The sequence below is a fragment of the Penicillium canescens genome (assembly GCF_028828765.1).
Source record: "Penicillium canescens strain IBT 15451 chromosome Unknown utg000003l_segment0_segment0, whole genome shotgun sequence".
NCBI lineage: Eukaryota > Fungi > Ascomycota > Eurotiomycetes > Eurotiales > Aspergillaceae > Penicillium > Penicillium canescens.
The window spans coordinates 2,352,025-2,377,075 of record NW_026703965.1 but is presented as its reverse complement, the minus strand read 5'-3'; the positions used below and the strand labels follow the sequence as shown (position 1 = coordinate 2,377,075).

At 50.2% G+C, this 25,051-nt stretch overlaps 10 protein-coding genes across 10 annotated transcripts; 6 read left to right on the top strand and 4 right to left on the bottom strand.

Annotated features, from left to right (window-relative positions):
• Positions 1 to 231: 231 nt before the first annotated feature.
• On the top strand, positions 232 to 1,275 carry N7446_004345 (SCO family protein; the record flags this gene model as incomplete). The annotated part of the gene is made up of 3 exons (XM_058513094.1): positions 232 to 696; positions 774 to 1,098; positions 1,154 to 1,275. 3 exons carry the CDS (start codon positions 232 to 234, stop codon positions 1,273 to 1,275), a joined length of 912 nt encoding a protein of 303 aa, XP_058374423.1.
• A 239-nt stretch (positions 1,276 to 1,514) lies between these two features.
• N7446_004344 (uncharacterized protein) lies at positions 1,515 to 4,209 on the bottom strand (the record flags this gene model as incomplete). The annotated part of the gene is made up of 4 exons (XM_058513093.1): positions 1,515 to 1,939; positions 2,392 to 2,861; positions 2,918 to 3,677; positions 3,741 to 4,209. The coding sequence occupies 4 exons, from the start codon at positions 4,207 to 4,209 to the stop codon at positions 1,515 to 1,517; spliced, it is 2,124 nt and encodes a 707-aa protein (XP_058374422.1).
• A 658-nt stretch (positions 4,210 to 4,867) lies between these two features.
• On the top strand, positions 4,868 to 7,465 carry N7446_004343 (putative G-patch domain protein; the record flags this gene model as incomplete). The annotated part of the gene is made up of 7 exons (XM_058513092.1): positions 4,868 to 5,009; positions 5,110 to 5,408; positions 5,498 to 5,573; positions 5,637 to 5,839; positions 5,892 to 5,952; positions 6,010 to 6,356; positions 6,407 to 7,465. The coding sequence occupies 7 exons, from the start codon at positions 4,868 to 4,870 to the stop codon at positions 7,463 to 7,465; spliced, it is 2,187 nt and encodes a 728-aa protein (XP_058374421.1).
• Positions 7,466 to 7,670: 205 nt separating this feature from the next.
• On the bottom strand, positions 7,671 to 8,264 carry N7446_004342 (uncharacterized protein; the record flags this gene model as incomplete). Its single annotated transcript, XM_058513091.1, has 1 exon — positions 7,671 to 8,264. One exon carries the CDS (start codon positions 8,262 to 8,264, stop codon positions 7,671 to 7,673), a length of 594 nt encoding a protein of 197 aa, XP_058374420.1.
• An 867-nt stretch (positions 8,265 to 9,131) lies between these two features.
• Positions 9,132 to 10,505, top strand: N7446_004341 (uncharacterized protein). Its single transcript, XM_058513090.1, has 3 exons — positions 9,132 to 9,460; positions 9,519 to 9,659; positions 9,709 to 10,505. The coding sequence occupies exons 1-3, from the start codon at positions 9,149 to 9,151 to the stop codon at positions 10,159 to 10,161; spliced, it is 906 nt and encodes a 301-aa protein (XP_058374419.1). The 5' UTR covers positions 9,132 to 9,148; the 3' UTR covers positions 10,162 to 10,505.
• A 602-nt stretch (positions 10,506 to 11,107) lies between these two features.
• N7446_004340 (DUF3433 domain-containing protein) lies at positions 11,108 to 13,674 on the bottom strand (the record flags this gene model as incomplete). The annotated part of the gene is made up of 2 exons (XM_058513089.1): positions 11,108 to 13,551; positions 13,632 to 13,674. The coding sequence occupies 2 exons, from the start codon at positions 13,672 to 13,674 to the stop codon at positions 11,108 to 11,110; spliced, it is 2,487 nt and encodes an 828-aa protein (XP_058374418.1).
• Positions 13,675 to 16,278: 2,604 nt separating this feature from the next.
• Positions 16,279 to 16,596, bottom strand: N7446_004339 (uncharacterized protein; the record flags this gene model as incomplete). The annotated part of the gene is made up of 1 exon (XM_058513088.1): positions 16,279 to 16,596. One exon carries the CDS (start codon positions 16,594 to 16,596, stop codon positions 16,279 to 16,281), a length of 318 nt encoding a protein of 105 aa, XP_058374417.1.
• A 75-nt stretch (positions 16,597 to 16,671) lies between these two features.
• N7446_004338 (putative pH signal transduction protein PalI) lies at positions 16,672 to 19,214 on the top strand. The gene is made up of 3 exons (XM_058513087.1): positions 16,672 to 17,202; positions 17,256 to 18,680; positions 18,733 to 19,214. Exons 1-3 carry the CDS (start codon positions 17,013 to 17,015, stop codon positions 18,735 to 18,737), a joined length of 1,620 nt encoding a protein of 539 aa, XP_058374416.1. The 5' UTR covers positions 16,672 to 17,012; the 3' UTR covers positions 18,738 to 19,214.
• Positions 19,215 to 19,514: 300 nt separating this feature from the next.
• Positions 19,515 to 21,672, top strand: N7446_004337 (potassium channel family protein; the record flags this gene model as incomplete). The annotated part of the gene is made up of 3 exons (XM_058513086.1): positions 19,515 to 19,682; positions 19,756 to 19,862; positions 19,926 to 21,672. 3 exons carry the CDS (start codon positions 19,515 to 19,517, stop codon positions 21,670 to 21,672), a joined length of 2,022 nt encoding a protein of 673 aa, XP_058374415.1.
• Positions 21,673 to 22,786: 1,114 nt separating this feature from the next.
• N7446_004336 (uncharacterized protein) lies at positions 22,787 to 24,853 on the top strand (the record flags this gene model as incomplete). The annotated part of the gene is made up of 6 exons (XM_058513085.1): positions 22,787 to 23,174; positions 23,244 to 23,532; positions 23,586 to 23,998; positions 24,046 to 24,469; positions 24,522 to 24,775; positions 24,846 to 24,853. 6 exons carry the CDS (start codon positions 22,787 to 22,789, stop codon positions 24,851 to 24,853), a joined length of 1,776 nt encoding a protein of 591 aa, XP_058374414.1.
• Between the last annotated feature and the right edge of the window lie 198 nt (positions 24,854 to 25,051).

Below are 25,051 nucleotides of genomic sequence, written 5' to 3'. Positions count from 1 at the left end.
ACGTCAGGGTTCAAATCCGTCCGTGGTCAAATTACTTTTTACAGGACATAAATATCTGCTACACACTCTACACATGACCCGATGTAAACATCGCGACGGATATAATTTGAGGTGGGTCTACTGCCTGAGGCAGCAGCGCTAGTCCCAATCAGGTGTCGATCTGGAGATTCTCGAATTCCACCAGCCCGCGGACCACCGACCCTCTTACCAACCACACCCCGAACAAACAGAATGCCCTCCCCAATGAGAATGGCAGGGCTTTTCAGCCGGGCAACCCGCAATATTGCCATTGAAGCCGCCCCCTCACCACGCATCCTCCCTCTCCTCCGAAACAACGCACCCCAATGCCGCGCCTACACCCAACAGCGACCACGATGCCAACAGAGCATGCGCAGCATGATCTCTGCCCAGAACAAGTTCTCCACATCTGCGTTCCGAGCTAAGGGCAAGACAATGGGCCAGATGCGTCAGCGTCACACCACCGGTCCGTTCTCGTGGAAGGCTGCGCTACTCTTCGTCCTTACCGGTGCTGGTATGATGCTCTACTTCCGGGTTGAGAAGGCTCGTCTGGAGCGGAAGCGGATGGCAGAGATGAGTAAGGGTGTTGGGCGGCCGAAGGTTGGCGGTCCGTTTGTGTTGAAGGATCTTGATGGGAAGGAGTTTACGGAAGAGGATTTGAAGGGAAAATATAGCTTCGTGAGTCAATTCCATCGATGGATCCGGTCATCACCCGCTTGGAATATGTGTTTGCTTACACGCCATTTTTTTGTTAGGTCTACTTCGGCTTCACTCACTGCCCCGATATTTGCCCCGATGAGCTGGATAAGATGGCCGAGATCATCGAGAAGGTTAAGGCTTCTACCAAGGATGACAAACTCTTCATGCCCGTCTTTATTACCTGCGATCCTGTCCGTGATACACCTGAGGTGCTGCGCGAGTACCTGAAGGAGTTCCACCCCGGCATCATCGGCTTGACCGGTACCTACGAGCAGGTCAAGAACGTGTGCAAACAGTACCGTGTGTACTTCAGCACGCCTAAGGATGTCAAGCCTGGCGAGGATTACTTGGTGGATCACAGTATCTACTTCTACCTGATGGGTGAGTCAATGAGATGGCTTTTTGGTAAAGCCTCGATATGCTGACAAATATACAGACCCCGACAATGACTTCGTCGAGTGTATTGGTCGCCAGGATACCCCCGAGTCTGCCTCCAAGGTAATCCTTGACCATATCAATGATTGGAAGCGCGAGGGCAAGCCGCTCAAGACTGAGTAAGCGCTTTTGCAAAGTGTATCGTGTATCTATGTACAATATAGCCATTTGAATATCTGAATACCCTACTCCCGAAGCTGCGATTGATTTCCTTTTTGTCGGCCACGGACGGAAAGGTCCGTTATAACACCGAATACGACCCGAACGTGGTCGCCTTAATACATGCACAAACTGTAACCCAAGGACATCACATCAGCACATCACACTTATAATAGCCACCCAGGACCAAAACCAACCAAACCCTAAATCCCCTCCCCCTTCAAAAGCCTCCCCTCCCCATCTCTCTCAGCATTAGCCCTCCACTCCATCCCCCCATCAACAAACTCCTCCCTCTTCCAAATCTCCGCCTTCTCCTTACAAGCCTCGAGAACTTCCTCGCCAGCCCTCCACGCTGCACCCCGATGTCCCGAACTAACAGCAATAGCAATGGAAGCTTCGCCAATAGGAACAGTCCCCAACCGATGCGCAATACTCACGCCCACCAGCTTATGCGTTTCAACAGCCGCCTCCGCAATCCCTGCTAGCGTCTTCAGCGTTAGCGGTGGGTAGGCCGTGTAGCTCAGTTGGCTGACGGAGCGGCCTTCGAAGGTGTCGCGTGTTGTTCCGAGGAAGAGGATGTTTGCGCCGGCTGCTGGGGAGGAGGTTTGGGATAGTTGGGTTGTTGCGTCTAGGGGCGCGTAGGTTAGGGTTAGGTGGATGTTTTTTGTGGTGTCCGTGTAGGTTCTTGGGTAGGTATTTGGGTCCAGGTGTGCTGGGGGGGGTTGGCTTCTTGGGTTGTCATTTTGTTGTCATTGGCATTGAGAAAAAGACAGAGAGTGTGTGTTTGTTGGAGGGAGAGAGAGGGACGGTGGGTTGTTATCGCTGTGGGGATGGATAAGAGGGTCCCGGTGTGCGGAGAATGCCGAGAGCTATTGGGGTGGATTCTATACTTGCTAACTTACCTATATTTGCAACTCTGCTAATTATCTTGTTTCAATTGCTTCCAATTGATTATATGAAATGGAAATGTCGCTCAGTCCAATTGGTGATCTATCTATCAACCGCCCAGCCTCAAAGAGGTAAGATGACAGCTTCAAAGAAGCAAGACAACAGCTTCATACGGTCGAAGCGACCATTTACCACCAGAGAAGCGCTGAGAAACAGCGTCTGCACTCTCATAAGTATCAAGCAAAACGTTCTTCACACCAGTGATCCCGTTGCCAGCCGCATCCCACTCCAACGTCTTCTCAGTCCAATGACACAGAACCAAAACCTTCTGGTCGTTATACTGGCGTGTATACGCAAAGAACTCCTGGCTCGGTTTATCCAAAAGGGTGAAGTCGCCATAGACAAAGACATCGAGATACGCCTTGCGCAATTTCAGCACAGTGGCCCAGTAGTGGTATGTCGAGTTGGGATCCTTGACTTGGGCTTCGGCGTTGACACGTGGGTAGTCTGTGTTCACGGACATCCAGGGCTTCACGCCGGGTCCGGTGAAACCTGCATTCTCGGCGGCGGACCATTGGACTGGGGTTCGGCCGTTGTCACGAGATTTCTTTTGGTATTCCTGCAGTGCGATTTCTAGGACCTTTGGGTCGGATTTGGGTAGTCTGTAAAAGTGTTAGAGAAGTGACTTCTCATTTGGTGGCCGGTAGAGGGGACATACCTGTTCCAATGGTTTAGACAGTCAATATCTTTGTACTCTTCAATGCCCCATTCTTTCGGCACGTTTCTCGTACCAATCTCCTGTCCTTGGTATACAAATGGTGTACCGGCCTGCAATGCCAGGGCAGTAGCGAGCATCTTGGATGCGACTAGTCGATACTCTTCCGCCGCGTTGGTGTAGCGATCGATAGATCGTGGCTGGTCATGGTTCTCCCAATAGAGCGCATTCCAGCCGTCATTGTCATACATGAAAGTCTGCCAGCGTTCAAAGAAATCCTTAAGATCGGTAAGTTTCCAGCTCCCAGGCTCGAACTTGTCGTATTTGCCGTGGTCGATGTCGACATGTTCAAAGTTGAAGATCATGTTGATCTCATTGCGGTCGAATTGGACTGCCCGGAGTACTTCTTTCTCGTCTGTGACGAATGGCATCTCGCCAACACTGAATGCATCATACTCCTTGAGGATTTTACCTAGGCCCTGCAGGTACTCATGCAGACGTGGGCCATTGGCATACCACTTGTCCCCCCACTGCCAGGGTGTGCGTGGATCCTTGACAGGAGCATCGGGGAAGCTCTGTTCCTTGCTAATGAAGTTGATCACGTCCATTCGGAACCCGTCGCAGCCCTTATCCAGCCAGAACCGCATGATATCATGCACTGCTTTGCGCACTGGTGGGTGTTCCCAATTGAGATCGGGCTGCTCAACTGCATATAGATGGAGATAGTATTCCTGGGTATGTTCATCCCACTGCCAGGCGCTCCCTAGTTCGTATCACGTATTAGGTGTACATTTCGAGGATTATGACAAGAATAATTGATACATACCCTGGAAATGCGACACCCAGTTATTGGGCGGCTGACGATTCCCCTGCTCATCATACTTGGCCGGCTTCCAGACATACCAGTTCCGATACTCATTGTCTTTGGAACTACGGGATTTCTTGAACCATTCATGCTGATCGCTGGTATGGTTGACTACCAGATCCATGAGCAGTTTCATACCCCGCTGGTGACACCCTTGAATCAATTTCTCGACATCTCCAACAGTGCCGTATTCATCAGCGATGTCGTAGTAGTCGGAAATGTCGTATCCCATGTCAACCTGGGGTGACTTGTAGGATGGACATAGCCAGACGATATCTATGGCCAGATTTTTGATGTAATCTAGCTTGGAAATGATACCAGGAATGTCACCGATGCCATCATTGTTTGAGTCCTTGAAAGATGCGGGCCAGATTTGGTACACTGAGCTTTCTTTCCACCAGGCACGGTTGGTGGAGTTTCCAGGTGCCATGGTGGGAATTACGAGTGAGGATGGGAATGGGAATGGGAATGGGAATGTAGAGGGAGATATGAGATAAGTTTGCAGATAAAACGATGTCTAACGAGGACGCTCATATATGTTCTGAGGACACCTGTAGCTTGGCCCACGTAGACCGCGGGGCAGCGGGGAATAATCGGGCGATTGATATGTTCTGATGGGCCAACAGGGGTCTGCAGGTGTTGAATCAGAAACTCAGGGATTTGGTGGAGATTCTCCACACCGATAGTGGCTATGGTGTAGGAGACTTTCCTAGGCACATCTATACAAGTATGTCTTCACAAGCATGTATACAGACACAGGAAGCAGAAAGCCGAAACCAACAGACGAGTCTGAATAACTCGTAGATCTAGTGGATGTTGAAAGTGTACTTCCAGGTCATGTCATGCAGTTCATAAAGATCAGCCACAGCTCAAGGACAGCTCAAAAGAATAGTCAAGAACTGGCAGAGCAGGATAATAGATCTGCAGGCTTCCCCTTTGTCCTCGCTGTACCCGTTTGAGATGCGTAGCAAACAGAAGGTCGGGCGGTGAAGATTTGACGTTATCGGCTTATCGAAGCCTCCAAGGCGCACCTCGCCTCCGCATCACTCTTAGCTTTCATTCTTTCATTCTCCAGATGGTGCTCCGCCATGGCGCCTCCATACTCTGATCAGAGACATCATTCCGGCCAGAGCCGCAGGCCCAATCCTCCCCGTGCCGACCGGGATGGCCGAATGTATGATGATCGTTCGCGTTCGCGTTCACCTAGCGGTACAAGCTCCTCCCCGCACGGTAATGGTGTTTGATCCAGACACATGCCCCGCAGGAAAGAATATTTCCAAGGATATCAGACCGTGGCTAATATGAATTTGGTTGGAATTGGGCAATAAAGGCCATTCCGGCTCCCCTCCCCGCAGACCGGCAGCAGACCGCAGGCGCGAGTACTCCAGAGACCGCGACAGCCACCGCAGTTATGATCGAGATGACCGCGCTCGCCGAACCTCGCGATCTCCACCTCGTCGAGGTAGGCATGGATATCGAGACCGTGACCATGAGGGATATCGATCACCGGGGTATGAGGGCAGGAACTACAGTCGCAGTCGCAGCCCCCGCCGTGGTCACGGATACTTTGGTGAAGAAAGTCGTGAAGTAATGCTGGAAAACTTCCCAGTGGACATGACCGAGAACGATGTGAGTTTCGCCGCCAAGAGCTGGAACAACGGGTCTCCGATGACCACCTGCATCAGCAAGGTGCTGACAGTGACACGCTCGGTGGATAGATCGCAGCTGAACTCAGAACTGCCTATCATGTTGATGGCCTCGAGGACATTCGAGTCATTCGTGATCGCCAGACGAGTAAGTGAAATCGGTAGACCGATGTTGGTTGCACCATGTCTAACGTGGTATCCCACTCGATAGAATTGTCGAAGCAGCTAGGCTTCTTGCGGTTCCCCACGATAGACGAATCGCGAGCATTCGTTGAACGAAACCACCGCGGGATTTACCTCTATGGACCAAGTGCCGGCCCCAACGACGGCAGTACCAAAGTACGCATCGCGTACAGCCGCGAGAGGGAAGACCGAAATCGGGCAAAGGGAGAAGGTGATTGGATGTGTCGTATGGTATGTGATTTCTGGTGCGCCAAACGTGGAAGGCGCTAAGCTAACCCCCCAGTGTGCTATCGTCAACTATGCCACGCGCCTGAAGTGTTTTAAGTGCAACGCCCCGCGACCCGGTGCGTTTCCCTTTCTTCCCCTTCAATCCGTCGCTTGGTTACTGACAATGCGAGCAGAGATGGCCTCAACTGGCATCCCGGGGATTCCTGCTCCCAAGGTAGTTAACAACGGTGATAATGATGCTGCACCTGAGAGTCAGCCGTCTCAATTTCTTCTATTCCGCGGGCTGGAACCCTCTGTCACCGAGGAACTGCTTGCGAAAGGCGTGGCCAAACTGTATCGTCCATCTGGAAACAACGACAACTCCTCCGGCATTCAGAAGAAAGGCGCAAAGGTAGCCTCAACAACTGGTGATAGCAATCTTGGAGCACGCGAAGGCTCCATCCGCCGTGTATTGCTTGTACGTGATCGCAAATCCAATGAAAGCTGGCGCTATGGATTCGCCGAATTTGCAGGAATACTGGTTCGTCCGCCCCATTCACACCTTTCATCTCTTCTAACCCTTTAATACAGGATGCCCAAGCTGCGATGACGCGCTTGAAATCTTTCGAAAAATTCACCATCTCGTCAAAGCCTGTTATGGTCAGCTACATACACGCCGGAGTGTTTATTCCAGTCATGACCCCCACGGCCAGCACTGCTCGCTATTCATTCAGCCCATTGAACAACCCGGCGTTGAAGCTTATGTATTGGGATGATGAAGGCTTTGTCAATGAGCTCACACTATCACGAGAGGAAGATGATGTCAACGAGCAGCAGAAGGGGGACAAGTCCGCTTCGTATCAACATGAAAAGGGCATCAAAGATTCAGAGAAGTCCAAGAAAAGAAAGGCGGATGCAGCGGCCAGCGCCAACGCGAAAAAGCTCGCAATGCCATCCCAGCTGCAATTCTGGAGCAACCGCCATGCCGAGCTCCACGGGATCCCCAAGGATGACGACGGAAACCCTGTTGATACTGCTCCAGAACAGGCTGGCCCGGCAACTGATGAAGCCGCTCCGCCACCCCAGTCCTACGCAGACCCCAACCGTTACTGTTGCTACCTGTGCCTGTGCCAGTTCAAAGACCTTGCCCATGTCCGCCGGCATGAACGACTCAGTCCCCTCCACAAAGAGAATTTGCTGAAGCCAGAATGTGTAGAACGCGGCATGAGCAAGCTTATCAAGCATGGCATTATTCAGCAATCTGCCAATGATGTACAGCAGCCTACGAATGAATACCGAGACCGTGCAAAGGAACGCCGTAAGGCATTCGGACCATCCACCACCGTTGGCCGCCCAACCCCAGCCGCACCAAAGGAGGATGAAGCCCCCGTGCAGTCGACTTCGAAGGGTGCCTCTCTACTCAGCAAAATGGGATGGTCGGAAGGTTCTGGCCTTGGTGCCCAAGGCACCGGTCTGACAGCGCCAATTGCCACCGAGGTTTACGCCCAGGGTGTGGGACTGGGTGCCCATGGAGGAAAGCTAGGCGACGCAACCGAAGAAGCCGGTCGAAACACCCGGGGCCGTTACGATGAGTTCCTGGAGAAGACCAAGAATAACGCCCGCCAGCGCTACGAGCAGATAAATCAATGATGATGCCGAGGATGGGGGCTTCCCGCCGACTGAATGTACGATTAGAATTGATATCCAAATGACTTCCAGGAGCAGTGACGCTCGCAGCAATATTCCCACGGTAGTAAAGTAAAAGCTATGCTCGGTAAATGCATAATAATGTACAAGGTATCGAGATCATGAGTAGAGTAGTATCAACAAAACAAACGACGCAAAGAACCTCAGTTCAGTTCTCTTTATTCCCCTGCTCAAACTGCACTAATCTCTTTGCCTTCTCCTTCTCAAGCTGCTTCTCGAACCGATCACCGAGAACCTTGCTAACCCACTCCGTAACCTCAGCCTCCAACTCCTCATCACTCTTAACAGGCGTATCACTCCCACCTTGCAAACCAGCCCGAACAAACCTCCGCATATCATCCAGCCCATTGATATTCAACGCATACCCAGCAGCACCACCAGCCATCATACCAAAAGACAGCACGTTTAGCGTAGCCAGATTCAAAGCCTCGAAGGCATCCATTGCGGAGTTTGAGTGGGGCTGGTGGTAGATCGAGCTTGTGTAGAATGGTGGGATGCACGCGATGCGTTTTTTGTTGAAGGCCCGTCTTGTTACGAGCACTGAGAGCGCGAAGAAGGTCATTCCTCCGAAGAGGAGTTTCAGGTTTGTGTTTTCTGACGCTGGGGGTCGGGGTAATTGCATTGGGAGCGTTGTGGGATTTTCTTCTGGGCTCTGGGGTTGTTCGGGGGTTGGCTTTTCTTCGGGCTTTTGTTGGCTCTCTGAGGATTTTGGGCTTGAGCCCCAGCCAAAGAATGATACCATTGTCTTTTGGCGTGGATGTGGATGTGAATGAGGTTTGCTTTGCTTTGTAATTGAGGTGTGTCGGACAGCTCAAGGAATGAGAGGATGGCTATCTTGGAGCTGGAAATGAGGGCAATGGTGCACTGTACTTGGGTAATTGATCCCCTGGAGAGCTCGAGACGACTGAATCTGCGCGGGACTATCGGACTGTTGGAGAGTGTTAAATCCGAGGCGGAGATGAGGATATCTCCATCACGTGATCATTTCGTCTCGGACTTGGCTTCTGCCTCACAATCTGACGAGCTATATTTAACTTTTGTATAAATTGACGATGTTGCAATAGTTGTCAACTTGGCTTGGGGCAAATTTCGCCCTAGTATCGTATGAAGCTCAAATACCTCGATGCAGGCCAGATGATACATCCGCGCCAAGAGCATCTCACAGCTCATGCAGACATTCCATTGATCCCAAGATATCATATAGATCGCCATGGTATACGGCGGAAAGCCTAGCACAGGATGCCGAAATTGCCGGCAGAGGCGTATCAAGGTACCTCGCCCTCCGATTCTCACTTAGTATTGTCATCTCACAAGCTCAAGTGCGATGAAACACGTCCTCACTGCAGGGCATGTACAAAAACGAAACGGGAATGTCCTGGCTATCCAGACCCATTTGATTTGATGCTGAGATATCACACGAATTCATTCAAAAAACAAACAAGAGCAACCCGTTCCCCTGCAACGAGCGCCGGCTCGCGCTCTCGCTCGCAGACTATAGAGCTGCCGAATCAAGTAGTACACGCAAAGGGGCAATTCGTATTAGGCCCTGTGGATCTACATGAAAAAGCGCCAATGATCATGACATCTTGGCCTCCACTCTTGGGTCCTGCTGATCTATACCAGCCAATGGAGGATACTGTGGTACCGCTTTTCTTTAATTCTTACCTCTATCTTCCGAAAGATCCTCATATTCGGAATGGATTCATGGAGATCCTGCCTGGGGCTTTCTCGAACGCAAAACCGCAATCTCATCTCTATGTTAGCTCGTTGGCAGTTGCTTTCTTCTCCGTTGCAGCCTGGACCGGCCAAGGTTCCTTGCTTCGAGCATCAGAGCAGTACTTCACTCAAGCATTGCCGAAGATCCGGGAGTCTTTGCAAGATGAGAATAGTGATCTGGATTCCATTCTACTTTCTATTCTCCTACTCTCGACATATGAGGTGGGTCAACGAGATTTTCTTTGGCTGCGGATAATCCTTTGAACTGACAATCTCCAAGGAGTTCGTTGCCATGAAAGACTGGGAGAATCCCGTGAAGGCTCACCTCCGAGGAGCTGTTGCCCTCATCAACAACCGAAAATCAAAACGATTACAAACAGTGGCATCAAGGGCAATTGACAACGCAGTGCAAGCTCAAATTGTATGTTGAATTCACACACCTGAAGGCTCTCTGTTAACCCAAAATGAAGATCAAAACTAGTCGAGGCTTGACTAGTCCCACAGTACCAACCCCAAAAGTCTGGCCATTATTCCAGCCAGCACCTTCTTCAGGTCCTCGGCCACTCCTAGCCTCAGCGGCATCAGAGATCGTCAACCTTCGCCTCTCATGGGAGGAAATAATTTACAAACCACCGAAAAGAGCAACCGTCACATCTCTATTAACTAAAGCGATCGAAATCGACACGAATCTCGCAGCGTGGGCTCACCTAGTCCCACCACACTGGACACCAGTCGCAGCAAGCATAATCCCCAAATCTGTCCGCAACGCTGGGATCTACCAAAACCGCGTCGACTGCTACACCGATATGTGGATTGCTTCAACTTGGAACACATACCGCGACTGCCGCATTTTAGTCCAGAGCATCATCCTCGGCTGTCTCCGCATGACACCATCTCAAGATCCACAGGGCCTAAAAAAATGATGGCTATCTCTACTGCGCACCGCCTCGCGGATGAGATCTGTGCAAGCGTACCGTTCTTCCTTGGAAGCCAAGTTGAATCTGTCCGCATGAAAGCGGGTCTTGTTGAGTATCCGTTCGCGGAGACGAGGCCGGTTTCTCAGACGCATAAAAAGGTTGCTCCGCTTATGGGTGCTTGGTTTGTTTTGCCTTGTTTGAGGAATCTCCAGGCTGGGGCTTTGGGGTTGCCTTCTGAACAGATTGATTGGTTGACTGGGCAGATAGATCGGGTGAGGGTTATTTACTTCCAGAAATGATTGACTACTTTGGTTTCGGGCTATAATTGGCTAGATAGATAGATTGATAGGTGCCGGTTGTACAGTCATAGACCATGAGGCCTTTCACTCCCCCACATTTATGCACTCTCCATGATGAACCGGAGGCTCTCAAAATCGGCAAAAGAGAGAGGCGAGAAAAGAGAGGCCAAAGTAGGGCGAAAACATTGCCTGAAACGGTATACTCGCTTCGAGGTTCGTGTCTGTTCAAATCTTCATCAGCGACACTGCATTCACACTTATGTCCCCTGACGTATGATTTAACGATTTGTTTATGTGATAGAGAAGAACAAGTTCAAAAAATAAGGTAGATTGGGATAAGATTCGATTTGACTCTATGCTATGGTTCGGAATATTCTATCTAATATGAGTATGCAACACAACGCTCATCTGAGATATCAGATGGTAGTGATACATAAAAAAAATGCAAAAGCGCCCAAAATGCAAGTGTTATTCTAGAAAAAAGCAAAGCAAACCCAAAACATTCATAAATATACCGAAACATGGCATCACAAGTTGTCACATAGTCGCAATATAGCGCTCGCAAACAAACATCAATATGGGCTCATAATCAAAGATACAAATCATAATAACATTACAAGACAAACACGCTAAAGATCAAAGTAAACGAAAAATCATTTCATAGTCCCGGTAGTAATAAGCATATCACTCCTACCAGGACGGTGGAAGCGATCAATACCGAGATGCTCCTTACCGTCACGACCAACATAGATCCCAAAGCCGTAAAATGGCAACTGGCGATCTGAAGGCGGCGCAACAATAAGACGGGTAACAAGATCAGTCTTGCTCCTCGGCTCGCGGAGGATCTTGTCCGATAAAAGCGGCGATTGGTAGAGATAACTCATCATATCAGCCAGGGTGGTGATATCGTGTGGCAGGTAGCGGCGGCGGCCGGGCCAGATTACCAGGAAGGAAATGGCGTATAAAGCGCAGAAGGCAATTAGGGCGTAGAATGCTGGCATTAAGGCTGAGATTCGGATGTCGTCGTGAGAGGGGTACCAGAGAGCGATGAAGACGCCACCGGCGAGGATGGGGATTGCCAGGGATATCAGACACATTAGGGATATCCAGGCGACTTTGAAGTGGCGGTTTAGGAGGGCGAGGATTGTGACTTGGATTGGGTAGCAGGATGGATAGGCGAGGAGGATGCTTTGTTCGGCGGATGCGCCGCTTGGAGAGGAGAGCCCGACGAAGGGTTGGAGGGCGCGGAAGTAGACGTCAATTGGTTGCCAGGCGAGGAAGAGGATGTTGCCGATTAAGGCGGGAATGAAGCTGTAGAGGAAGTTGGAGGAGGAGAATGCACTTGTTGATGGGAGGGTCGGGAGTTTGGGTGGGAATCCACCCTTGATCGCGTCGTTGATGAAACTGACGGCGACAAAGGCAATAAACAAGGCGAAGACGATTGCAGCCCAGATAAATACTGAGATTTTGCGTAGGAACCACGGGGTCCAGCGGTAGCGGGCGAATGGCGAGTAAAGGGAGTTATCAGATGAATCGTTGGAGTCGCCTTGGTGTTCGAGATCGACGCACACTTTGGCAAGACCGTGTGGCTGCTTCTCTCTGCTTTTGCCGGTCTGATGAAGTGAAGGAGTGCGAACTGGGGCGTCCACCTCGCCGATGCCGTAGAAGACCTCAGGCTTGCTCGACAATCTCCAGTAGCCCAATCGAAGAACACGAGGGTCAAGCGAGTCTCGCACTGTGGGAAGAGTTTCAGATCGCTCAAAGTCATGGAGAATATTCGATCGCTGGATGAGCGAGATCAGATCCGCCAGGCTGACCGGATCCCACATCAAACCAGACCAGCTGCGAAGGAAGCGCAGTAGCAGTAACACCAAGCCAATTGTGAGAACGCCGTATAATGCGACCAATGTCCAGCCAACAGACTCAACCGAGGCCCATCTCCAGACACCTTCTCCATCAATAATGTAGTACTTTGCCTGGAAGAGACAGCTGAGAAGAGGGATTGCGAAGAAGTTGTGCAGCCAAACTGTGAACAAGGAGAAACCGAACAAGTGTTCACCGTGTTTGAAATGGGAGAAATCCGGGAATACAAAGCTTTTCGACAGGATAGGCAATGCTTGAATAACCAAGCCTTTTTGTCGTTCAGCGGCCATCATGGCGAAAGGTGCTGTGCGATATACTGCAGCTTGAATGACAAAGGACCAGATGATGATCGGCGCGGCGAGGATTTGTGGTAGGAACTGCAGCACAAAATAATGCCCACCTCCTTGGCCCTGGTAATCCCAAATTCCCTGGTGACGATGAGACCAAATATTGCAGAAGAGAACTCCCGCAATCATAAGCAGACAACAAAATATCGTCAGTGCCATAGCCCACGGCCGCAGCACCACAGGCAAGTAGTTCAAGGGCGGATACAGTAAACCTTGCTCTGGGGGCTCAACGGCAACAAAAGACTCGGGGTCTACTGAGACAGGTCGTTGTGGTAAAGCTTGCGGCGAAGGAGACGTATAAGATGGCCTCACTGGAGGCGTTTCATGTCGAATTGGTGTCCTCAAAGGCGTTCTTGTGCGGGTAAAGTAACCCAATCCCTCGTCCCATACCAGTTGATTATTTGTATACTCATCTCCTGTAGTCGTGGTAGATAAGGAGTCCTGTCTTGAAACTCCCCGAGCCCTGTCCTGGGTGAGCTGATCGATTGCAAACCGGACGTACGGGGAGTCATCCAAGCCTGGGGTGGGGGCTGGTCCTGCGTAGTCACTGGGCACACGACGAGCAGTCTCATCGGATCCTGTGCCATCAGATTTGGCACTAATCCGAGCGACCCCGTCCTCTCCGAAGCGGACAGTGCTTGATGTTGGTGGACGCGGTGAGTCGTGATCTTCTTGGGCAGGTTGACTGGACTCCCCCATGGGCAAGGGATGTGCCGGCATGGTTGGAGAGTGACCTCGAGAAGATGGTTGAGAGTCTGGAGTCTGGAATCGTCTCACTGTAACTCGACTATCTGGACTCGAGGAAGCTCGGTCTGAGAATGAATAGTAGTCGTCTGATGCAGCAATAGATTGCTGAGAGTCCATTCGGTGAAGCTGGGGCTTGCTGGCTATATAAAAGTCAATCGACATTGAATGAGGCCTTGGAGCATTGGAAAGACAGCGGGGCGGGAGGGTTTTATGCACCTACTATTAACGTTGCGCAGGCTGAAGTTTCTCGCCGGGGTCGACATGGCTGTGGAATGTGGACAGTGAGACCACGCGCGATATTAATCCAGAAGCATTCCTCGACCTGGAGATGCAAAGGGATTTTCAGGACCAGCAATCGCTGCCCAGTGGGCTTTTGTCTGTCACTGTGCTGGGTTGACGTCTCCCAGCCTCCCCAGCCACACACAGAGCTGCGGTCAAGCAACAGACCAATAGGGATAAATGAGACATGGGGGTCGTCTACTCAGGCACTATTAATTCGATGAATCAGATTCAAATATCAAATCAAAATTCAAGTCTATTGAAATTGGTTGGGTGTATTGGGTTGTCTATCGGGCCGAACCCCAGCCCATCACAAGAAGCTTGGCTCTACCTAAGTACATTGTGATCTACCCGACATCTCGATCACTTTTCTAATTGAGTATTTTTTGATCGCATGATAATTCTGGAGCTTAGTTATCGTGTTGCTGCTTCCTGTCGCTCTTCCCAGTTGCCATGTAACATCTAGACCGAGTGAAAATCAGGTTCCACTCTGGAACCTCAAATCGATAATTGCCAACAATTACTAGACTAGTTTGTTGCTATTAGCAATAACTAAGCAGGGCAGTTTCGCACAATTACTCAAGCTCCCAGCATGATGATGCAGCGTGATACAATTGGTTTCTCTCCCTTGCTGGCGTAGGTGGCTGGGCCCTAAGGCTTCGGGCACAACCCCAAAACATAAGACTGTATCCAGGGCAGCATATGAAACACCAGGCTGCTGATCAATATTTCTTAGACTTTGTTTTAATCGTTCGTGTTAGTCGCTCTCGGATGGGGCCTCATGTTTCATTTCTATGTCGGCCAAACGGCTCGTCTGCTACGAATTGCTATCTCAAGGTACGAGTTGACGTGGAACATATTAAGATAAGTAAATTATTGCGATCGCTGTCGAATTTGAATGTCAACTAGACAGGGCATATATATCTACACGTCCTGGAATCTCCCTAGGGTGGCTATTGTTTGAGCTGTAACACCTCATACCATCTGGAACTGCTGCCACTCAGCCAATCTATCACACCACCATTGCCACGAAGAAATTCGTGCAGGTCAATACGTAGTCGTATGCCAACTTCATCAATTATTGCAAGGTACTCTCCAACCCTCCGGTAGATTCATATGTCTATTCGTCATTTTATTCTTCAGACCATTTGTTTCAATCCAACTTTAAACCGGTTCGCAACAACGCTCAGCATACATCAGTATGTATTGCTCGCCCATTCCGCATAATGACCCTGCCCGCACAAGTCGAAGTCAGTGACGGACAGTGAAGTACATCTAACCTATCAATAGGAAAAGGAAGCAGGACTTGCGAATATTTCCAGCACCCCCAATCCCGGTTCTAACACAGCACTCCTGAACAAGTGGTTCACTCTCATCGCCCTGTGGCCTATTGTTCAAAATTCCTCCCTCAAGTTCCTCTCTATAAGATTTACCTGAAGCCGTATCATTCTGTCTCGGATCTGTAGTGGCAGTTGACCTTCTTCGTCCTCGGGTTTCTGCCGCTTGGACCATCTGAAGAACCTCCACAGGCAGCGCATCTTTTGATAGGTGATATTTAACAGTAACAGGGAGGCTGGTGGTACGACTAGTCTAACTTGTCCTTTTGGATCAGTCTGCTTCCGTGGGCCTTGATATTGACGTACTGGACTCACATGGCTTGGTAAACTGTGATCGGGATTAGGATTATGAGACTGGCTAAAAGTGCAAAACATTATGGCCTTTCGGATGCTAGCTGTCTTTAGATATAAATGAATGGTCATTAGACGTGACGTGATCAAGTGGGTTACGCAGACACTGTATGACCTTCTAAAGAGTCTATTTGTATCCCGAAAAGTTATTGCTAACCAACTGCAGCAGGAAAACTACCCAGAAATTATTGCTGAAGCACATTTTTGGGGTCGGTTGCCTCTTAGATAGGAAAACGTTTGAGATTTGGAATGCAGATACTTTCTAACTTGTTAACTCGCCTAGTCAGGTCCAAAAAAAAAAAAAAAAAAAAAAAAAAAATTGGTTCAAGAAATGATCACAACCTCGTAGCATGTAACTATCGCTGCTGGTGGCTTGTGTCTCCCTATTCGGAGCTATACTCAGTCTGTTGTAGTGGTGTGACCGGGGTATAAGTGGTCAATGCCACCTGAGCACTCCCCGGATGGGGGAGTGACGTGGTCCATGTCACGAAATAAGCTTAATTTGCCTTGACCGAATAAATTCATATTCCAGATACTGCTGTCTGTCCAAGTGACAAGAACCCTGAAGCGCACAAGACGATCTTTATCTCGGCTGATAGTTATCAAGTCCGATCTCAAGGTGGATCTGTTTCACCTTGATCAAGTGGACCTTAACGGCTCTCAAGTCCAGACTGCGGGTCCAAGCGTTTGGGGCCAGATATGCGAGCTACTTAGATTGCTGTGCCGTGTGGACATATCGAGATGGCAAATTGCGAAGTTGCAAGGATTGCGATGGATCTAGATAATTTCTGGTACACGCAAACCTCAGAGATGCGGATCTTGTTTCACCAGCAAGACTTGGGGTACCTGAAACCAACTGCCTCTATTTCGCAAGTTTCGCCATCTTTGACGGAATAAGCTTCAAAAGTTCGCTCGCTGGTGGCGATGTGTCCCACGGAACAACGGTGGACGGAACCGACACGAAAAGTCTTCGCTTGCAATTAGACTTGCCGGATTATCTTGGTTAGAGCCAATGGCAAGGTTCTCAAGGCTCAAAGAAGCTTGGGGAATACTCCGCCGCGCGCCCGGACTTGGCGACACGGGCAGTCCTGCCCCGAAGCGACGCCTCAGCCGCATAGAGCGAATGAGAGCCCGCATCGGCTGGGAGAGAACACCCCAGTTTTTGGAGACGGGATCTGTGCTGCGTTTAGCCTCAGCCACAGTTAACTCCAAAGCCATGGAAGTCGTGGATAAGGATATCAAAGAGAGGTTGAACAGGTTGAACAGGAGTAGTGTAGATAAGTTAGAGAGAAAGAGGGGATCATCTGACCACGGCCTGAGGCGCCCGTCCTCATCCACGGCTTCGCCTTCATTTATCAACCCTTGTCATTCTTGTCATTCCTTTTCTTTATTCCCTATATTCCCTATATTCCTTGGCTTTTCCCCTCATTCGCTACTTTCACTTCTTTTGCTGCGAAAAGCTTCTCCCTCTGCTCTCGGCTGCTGCGCCAATGCGGTTAGAGTCCAGTTCGAGTCCCCGCGTTGGCTATTCTGGAAATTACCACTCGTTTCATTATCCTTCCCTTTGGCCTGAGGAAGATCAAGGTTCTCTTAAGGGCGTACTCTAAGGGCGCGCGTTGTCGCCTCCCCTCGCCATGTTGCTCAAGCCCGCGACACCCCTCACCATCCTATTGCTGATCGCATTTGCGCTGCTACTGCTCTCATGCCTGTCAACCCCCATTATCAAGGGAATTCCCTTGGCGACCTTCAAGGACGTCGATTACGGTGTCTTTGGATATTGTAAAGGCAATGCCTGCACCAATATTCATGTCGGATACACCAGCAGTTCGTCGCTCCCTTTCGTTTCTGCCTGTTGGCTGTGGCTAAGTTTCGCGCAGATGATATTAATAGCACCGGCGATGATTTCAATCTCCCGTCCAGTACCCGCAAATCCCTCTCCTCGATCCTCATCATTCACCCAGTCGCCGCATTCCTGACCCTCGTTTGTCTCTGCCTGGCGGCCGCGGCCCACTTTCATGGGCCCTCCCACTCGCCGCGCTTCCTGTTGGCGCTCCTTATTCTGCTTTTACCAACACTGCTCGTAACTCTGCTGGCATTCCTGGTGGATATCTTGCTCTTCGTACCGCATCTAGGATGGGGTGGTTGGATCGTCCTGGCGGCGACTATCATCCTGGTCTCTTGTGGGGTGGTCACCTGTGCCATGCGCCGGACCCTTGTGAGCCGCAAAGCAAGGAAGCGCCGGATCGCAGAGAATGCTGAAATGAGCGGAGAGAACTATTACAATCGACAGAATGCTACTGCACCTCCGGTGCCTGCTCCCGCCGCTTCCGAAACCAAGGAAGCCTTTGTAACTGGGTCCCCTTCCTTCGAGGCAGGTCCGACCTTCGCGACCTTCAACACTGAGCGCCGTGACAGCGACGATGACCGGACCCCTCTCAATTCGCAGACCCCTATGAACGACGTGCCGCCACCTCCAGACCGTCGCGGAACCCCCTACGGCGCGCAAGATGAACTAGGCAACATGCCACCCCAAGGTCCTTATGGTGGCGGTCCGATGACACGAAATCCCTCCGACCCCCGAATCCGTCCTCAGTATTCGAATAGCAGCATGGGCTCTCAACGGGGAGGTGCGCCGCCTGGCTTCAATGGACGCGGACGCGGTGGATATCCTCCCAGGGGCGGCTATGGACGCGGGGGACCCTATATGGGACCTCGCGGACCTTCTCCTGGCCAACGAGGTGGTTACATGGGACCTTCGCCTCCCCGCGGAGGTCGCGGAGGCATGATGCCACCCCGGGGTCCACCCGCTGGCTATGCCGCCGCCCCTACTAACTTCGATGCATATGGCCGGCCTGTATCGCCTCCCCAGAATGATCCGTACGTCTATGAATCATCACCGGGTCCGATGCGCCAGCCCTCTCCCGGTCCAATTGGTATGGCCGTGTCACCAGAGACGGTGGGTCAAGCCATTGAAATGCAGCCTCAATCCCGACGCTACGATGCGCCTGAGCCCAGCCAATTGATCAGCGGCGGTCCTCATGCACTTTCGGTTGACGGCCGGCATGCTCCTCTTGAAAGTCCGACGAGCATGTACAGCCGACCTGAGTCCTACGTCCCTCCTCGTTCGGGCTGGAATTCCAATGACCGTCAGACACTGTCACCGCGGCCAAACGGATCGCCTCAGCCAGGTAGTTACACTGGTACAAATTACTACGAAGACGTGGATCCGCGTTTCGCTCGTCGACCATCGCCTCAAAACGATGCCCCGGTTCCCTCATCTTTGATGCCTGGGGCTCCTCACAGTAAGTACTCTATAGACTGATTGTCTTTGGGATTAAGCTGACCATTCTCCAGTTTAACGACTCTCTTGGTTCTGTGGTATCATATCACACTTGAAACGATTGACCGGCTCATTCGACGCTCTGCGATACCCTTTTCACTTCTTTGGCTAAATTTGATCACGATTTATCTCCCCAATACACATCCATACCACGGCGATGTGGTCTTGGCTGGGGATGGAGTTCCGGACTCTGCTCTTTCTTTTCTCTTCCCTGATAAACGATCTCTCTGGGCATACTTTTCGGCGTTTCATCTTGTCCCATCTGCAAAGTCAGATACATGGTACGGACAACCTTTGAATGCTGAGCCGTGCTCTGCCTGTTCAATGTATAGCAGTAGGTGGGTGCGATGTACAGAAACGATATTGAGGATTCTGGACCTTTTCCCAGGCCCAAAGTACTTGATGCTGCTTTTGGTTTGAGCTTCCCTTCTACCTTATTTTCTCTTCCACTGGATGTTTTGAATTGTACACAACGCAAATCCACATACTTATCTCGTTCTCGTATTCCATCGGCGACAGTTAAAAGTCTGTACACGTGACATGACGTAGATATACCGAGGACCAAGCACTGCAGATCATGACGACGCTGTCACTTGGTCTTTAAAAGCTTGGTTGAATATTGTGCCACTGACATCGGTTGATTATATGGACCCCTGTCCCTGGCCTTCTTCCAGTGGACAATGTTTCGTCACCTCTCTTCACTCGGGGCTTTTGATCCTTGCTCCATACTCCCTGCATGATCGTGATAGATTAGCCAGGGCTTGGATGAGACTTACTCGGATCGACGGAAGCTACGATGAATGACCCTGGCTTTGACGACGCTATTGCCGATGAGGCAGTGGCTCTTGATCACACCTCCAGCAGTCAAAAGGACCAAACGGATCAAGATGCAACAACTCGAGATGCGAAGTACCCTCAAACTGCTCGGTGGTGGTTTGCAAGTACAACATATCCTCTCACAGCTGTATGTCAACTCCTGCCATGTGTTTCTTCCACACTATCGCTTGCAATAATCAGAATGTTAACAACTTCAACAGGGCACATTCGGCCCAATGGCCAGCGCGTTCAACGTATGCTCCCTGTCCCAACCATGGCGAATGGACCTCACAAGCACCGGCGGACTAAACGTCCCAGATCCAAAATGGTACGAAGACCAAACGATTCCCATTTACTACAGATGCCCCATATTAACCTCGAACACAAATAGGGTCATCGCCGTCAACGCAGTATCCCTAGTCTTCGCCCTAGCAGCAAACCTCGCTCTATCCCTAAACATGGCCCGACGCATCCGCTTCGAGATCGCGCAACCAATAATTATAATCGGCTGGTACATCTCATCAGCATTATTGATAGCAATCCTCATCCCCTTCGGCGTACTCATGTACAAACCAGAGAACGACGGCCGTATCTACTCACAGGCCTATTTCTACGGTACTTTTGCGGCGGCGATATACTTCATTATCTCGTCGTTGATGCTGGTCACCGGGTACGGTGCCTGGAAGGGCCACTATAGTCGTGAATTCAAGTTAACGACTAGCCAGCGGACGCTCATGCTGCAGACGATCATCTTTTGCATCTACCTGCTCGGCGGTTCAGCTGTCTATGCCCATGTTGAGGGATGGCGGTTTCTAGATGCGGTTTATTTCGCGGATTATACTTTGCTTACTATTGGTGTTGGCAATTTCGCGCCGGCTACCCACCTTGGTCGTGGACTATTGTTTCCCTATGCTGTTGGGGGTATTATCATTTTGGGATTGATCATTTCTTCGATTCGGACTCTTATGTTGGAAACGGGGAGACAGAAGTTTGGTGATATGCTCACGGCCCGCACGCACAAATTCCTCATCAAGAAGGCCTTTTCGGAGCGGTCTCGTTTGCATAGGGTTGTACCTGCGCTGGGGAAGGAGAGTGCCGAGGCGGAGGGCCGGAGTGAGCGCGAACAGCGGAAGAGGGAGTTCATTGCTATGAATCAAGTGCGAGAATTGGCAACTGCTCAGCATAAGTGGCTATCGCTTTTGATTTCTCTTACGCTTTGGATGGCTATGTGGCTTATTGGTGCCGTGGTCTTCTGGCGCTCTGAGTCGGCGCGGCAGTGGACATATTTCGAGGCGTTGTACTTTGCGTACACGACTCTTCTTACTATTGGGTATGGTGATATCTATCCGATAAGCAGTTTGGGGATGTCTTTCTTCGTTTTCTGGTCTTTGCTTGCTGTTCCGACTATTACCATTCTTATTTCGAATATTGGAGATACTCTTATTCGGTTTATTCGTGATATGACGCTGTTCATTGGCGAGATTACTATTTTGCCTGGTGATCATTCTTTCGTCGATAAGATCAAAGAACTGTTTAATACCTCTTTGTTCGGATGGTGGCTTGAAGAGACGACAGGCGAAAAGACAGGATCGTCCAAAGAGCAGACCAGTACAGCTACTGGAAACCCCAATAACTCAGCTGCGCCCAACCATGTCAGCAGCCACCTCGAAGCAGAAGAGCAAGAGAAAGAAAAACACGCTCATCAGCGGGGCGACATAGTTGCTGAGAATATCTACCATTATCACTACCACCTTTTCCGGGAAGTACGCAAGATGATCGAATATGCTTCCAATTCTCCATCTCGGCAGTTCGACTACCTAGAATGGGAGTATTATCTCGGACTAATCGCCGGCAATAATCGTCCTGATATCTCTGGCGATGAAATCAACAAGAAACAGGCACAGGCGGTTAATGACTGGAGTTGGATCGACAAGGAGTGTCCATTGTTGGGGCATAAGAGTGAGGTTGAGTGGTTACTAGAGGCATTGACAAAAGCCCTGGATCGTGAGTTGAGGGAAGCCTGTGGAGGTCAGATCTTCGAAAGCGAGAATGAAGCCCCGGGTGAGGTAGACGGCGAAGCAGAGCTTGCCAAGGGCAAGATCCGAGGCGAAAGGCAGCAAAATGACGCCATACCGTGATATGTATTAAGAATGAGAAGAGTACTCTGTCCACCGCGGCGCTGGTTTATCGGTTAAGGACCCCGAGCATTTCAATCTGGGTTATCGTAGCCACTCGTTCAGTTTCCTATGCCGATCGCGTCTCGAGTATAACAAGCTATATCGATTATACAACACCTACTTCAAATGCTGGCCTTCAGCCACGGATGATCTCCAACCCATACAGCCCAACGATTTCTCTACGGCGGCAATATCGAGGACGCGGGTCTCTTTCACCTTGAGACACCTGGTCATCCCAAATTGACAGGGAAGATCGAGAACGATCACAAAGTTCAATTGTGTCTGTCAAACGAGGACAAAGAGTACCAGGGTATTGCTATGTTGTTGGACTTCCACGACTGGGATGACCATATTGGTATCCATGACTACTCCGACAAAGCGTATAACTGGATTATTTACACCGAGTTGGAGTATGCGCCTTAGGATCCATGGATATTACTTTGGTCCTCGCTTTTATGAGAAAAGTGAAAAGTGATTAGGTAGTGACAGTTAGGTTATGCAAAGAAATTTCGGGTTACAGGATGAATCGAAATCAGTTTCACCACAGACATTCTTTCTCCGACCTTATAATGAAACATACACACCTATACCTGGCTTAGCCTAATTTCAAGATCAAATCATATCGAAAGACAGTATTTTGTAAGGCTGCCTGTAATAAATTATTCCAGATACTCGTACCATCAATACTACCACGTGGTTGTCCCTCGTAGCTCACTAGTGCGATATGTTTCTATCATGACCGTCAGCGGTCTTAGCAGCAAGGTCCACCGAAGTGGTAAGGTCAAACCTTGTGCGTATCGCAGTATACACTCGGTCAGTCAACAATGGAAAGATCGTTCTAGGGAGATAAACAGGAAGCAGAACTTGTTTTTAAACATGTTGTGAGTAAAGGGTGGGGGGGCGAGGCGTTCACGGGTAGCGGGAATTGCGGATGGGGAGAAACGAAGGTTGCGGAGCTTGCGGAGTAAAGGGCCATCCTCATTTCTTGCACTCATGAAACCGAAAGATTTAATGTCCTTTTCGTTTCTCTGATATTGTTCCCTCCAGTCGTGGAATTCGTTCGAGATATTCAACAATGCTGCGAACAGCCCCGGTTGCGGTCACTCGGAGTGTTCTATATCTCGGCGTTTCCAGGCATCGTCGACAGAATCCCACGATGTCATGGCCACCAAAATACATTAAGCATTTCCATTCAACAACTACATACAGTGATAACTATCAGCTTCTTTCAACTATCCGTAAGGCGGGGCGAGCCGAGGATGTGTTCCATGAAGAGCAGATTAGCGAAGTCGAGCGGTGGTGGGCGAGTCCCCGTTTTCAAGGGATTATGCGACCTTATTCTGCTGCCGATGTTGTAACCAAGCGAGGCTCATTGAGACAGTCGTACCCAAGTTCCGTCATGGCGCGAAAGCTGTTTAATTTGCTCAACAAGCGACAAGAGGAGGCTTGCCCTGTTCACACCAGTAAGTCTTATGGTTTGGGGGGGGGGGTTATGGACTGAAAGAGATCGCTAACGGATAAACTTTTGCCAGTGGGCGTGGTTGACCCCGTGCAGATGACCCAACAAGCTTCAAATCAAGAAGCTGTCTATATTTCCGGTTGGGCATGCTCCTCTCTGCTTACAACCTCGAACGAAGTTTCTCCGGACTTTGGGGATTACCCCTACAATACCGTTCCGAATCAGGTTCAACGCATATTCAAAGCACAACAACTGCATGATAGGAAACATTGGGATGAGAGAAGAAAGTTGACTGTGGAACAGCGTGAGGAGATACCTTACGTTGACTTTCTCCAGCCCATTTTTGCGGATGGCGACACCGGGTAAGGGCTGGGAATCCTCTATGTGAAATGGGAGTGCTGAATTGTTTCAATAGACATGGTGGCGTTACCAGTGTGATGAAATTGGCTAAATTGTTCGCAGAGAGTGGTGCAGCAGCTGTGCATTTCGAAGATCAACTGCACGGTGGGAAGCGATGTGGTCACTTGGCCGGGAAGGTGATTGTGCCTATGAGTGAACACATTCAACGACTCGTTGCTGCTCGTTTCCAGTGGGATTTGATGGGTACCGAGAATTTACTCTGTGCGCGAACCGATTCTGAGAATGGAAGACTTATCAGCAGCACGATCGATACGCGAGACCACGAGTTTATCCTTGGTGTTACCAAAGAGACAACACCCCTTGCAGAATCACTCATGGAGATGGAGGCCAGAGGAGCCGGAGTGAACGAAATTAACGATTTTGAGCTCAAATGGCTTAAGGACCATCCGTTAGTCAGTTTTGATGAAGGTAAGAAAGCCATTCTACGACCCGGGGTTTTAACTGATAGTCCTTAGCCGTCGACGCACAAATGTTGGTTGAAAACACGCCGCAATCTATACGGGATACCTACTGTAGCGAAGTGAAGGCAAATCCGGATCTTTCTATTTCTCAGCGCCGTGTTATTTCCGCCAAGTACACTAGGTCACCGGTCATATGGTCTTGTGAGGTCCCTCGCACTCGCGAAGGCTACTATCACTATCGGGCCGGTTTCCCTGCAGCGACGAAGCGAGCAAAGGTATTTGCTCCGTATGCAGATCTCTTGTGGATTGAGACAAGCACGCCAGATCTGGAGAAGGCAGCACAGCTTGCCAGGGATATCAGAAGGACTCATTCCGACAAGAAGCTTGTCTACAATCTCAGTCCGTCATTTAACTGGATCGGAGAAGGGTTTGACGAAGAGAGTCTCAAGTCCTTTGTGTGGGCATTGGCCAAACATGGGTATGTGAATCTTTGTCCATTTTGTGCCCCTTAACACTACTGACCGAACCAGATTTATCTTGCAGATTGTCTCACTAGCAGGTGTGCATTCTAATGCGTTAATTACAACCGAGCTCTCCCGTGCCTTCAAGCGTGACGGCATGCTGGCTTACGTGAAGTTAATTCAGTCCCGTGAGAAGGACCTAAATGTGGAGACGCTCGTTCACCAGAGATGGAGTGGCGCATCGTACATTGATGGCATCCTGGCTGCATTGCAGCCTGGATGCAGCAGTAACCAGAGTATGGGCAAAGGAAGCACTGAAAATTGTAAGTTGATTTATGTCTGCTCCCAGCCATCACATGAGGATTGTATTTTGCCGCTGACGCAGTCATTCAGATTTTTGAGTGAACCTTGCAATTCTACGAAAGGATAGGCAGGTTCCCAGGTTATCTGCGAGGCTATGGGATGGCCTTGCCAGGCTGCCAAGCCGCCGAATCGGGACCGGACTATCAGCTTATGCTTTCTCCAGGCTATGACCTCAGTGGTGTCCTTGTCATGACAATAGATCTTTTCCGGGATAACCGCCTCATGGCGGAGTGCAC

Coding starts and splice junctions, on each gene's coding strand:
- N7446_004341 (XM_058513090.1), top strand. CDS start 9,149: ATGGAGGATACTGTGGTACCGCTTTTCTTTAATTCTTACCTCTATCTT. Junction 9,461..9,518: donor TCCTACTCTCGACATATGAG/GTGGGTCAACGA, acceptor ACAATCTCCAAG/GAGTTCGTTGCCATGAAAGA. Junction 9,660..9,708: donor ACGCAGTGCAAGCTCAAATT/GTATGTTGAATT, acceptor CCCAAAATGAAG/ATCAAAACTAGTCGAGGCTT.
- N7446_004338 (XM_058513087.1), top strand. CDS start 17,013: ATGTTGCTCAAGCCCGCGACACCCCTCACCATCCTATTGCTGATCGCA. Junction 17,203..17,255: donor TCATGTCGGATACACCAGCA/GTTCGTCGCTCC, acceptor AGTTTCGCGCAG/ATGATATTAATAGCACCGGC.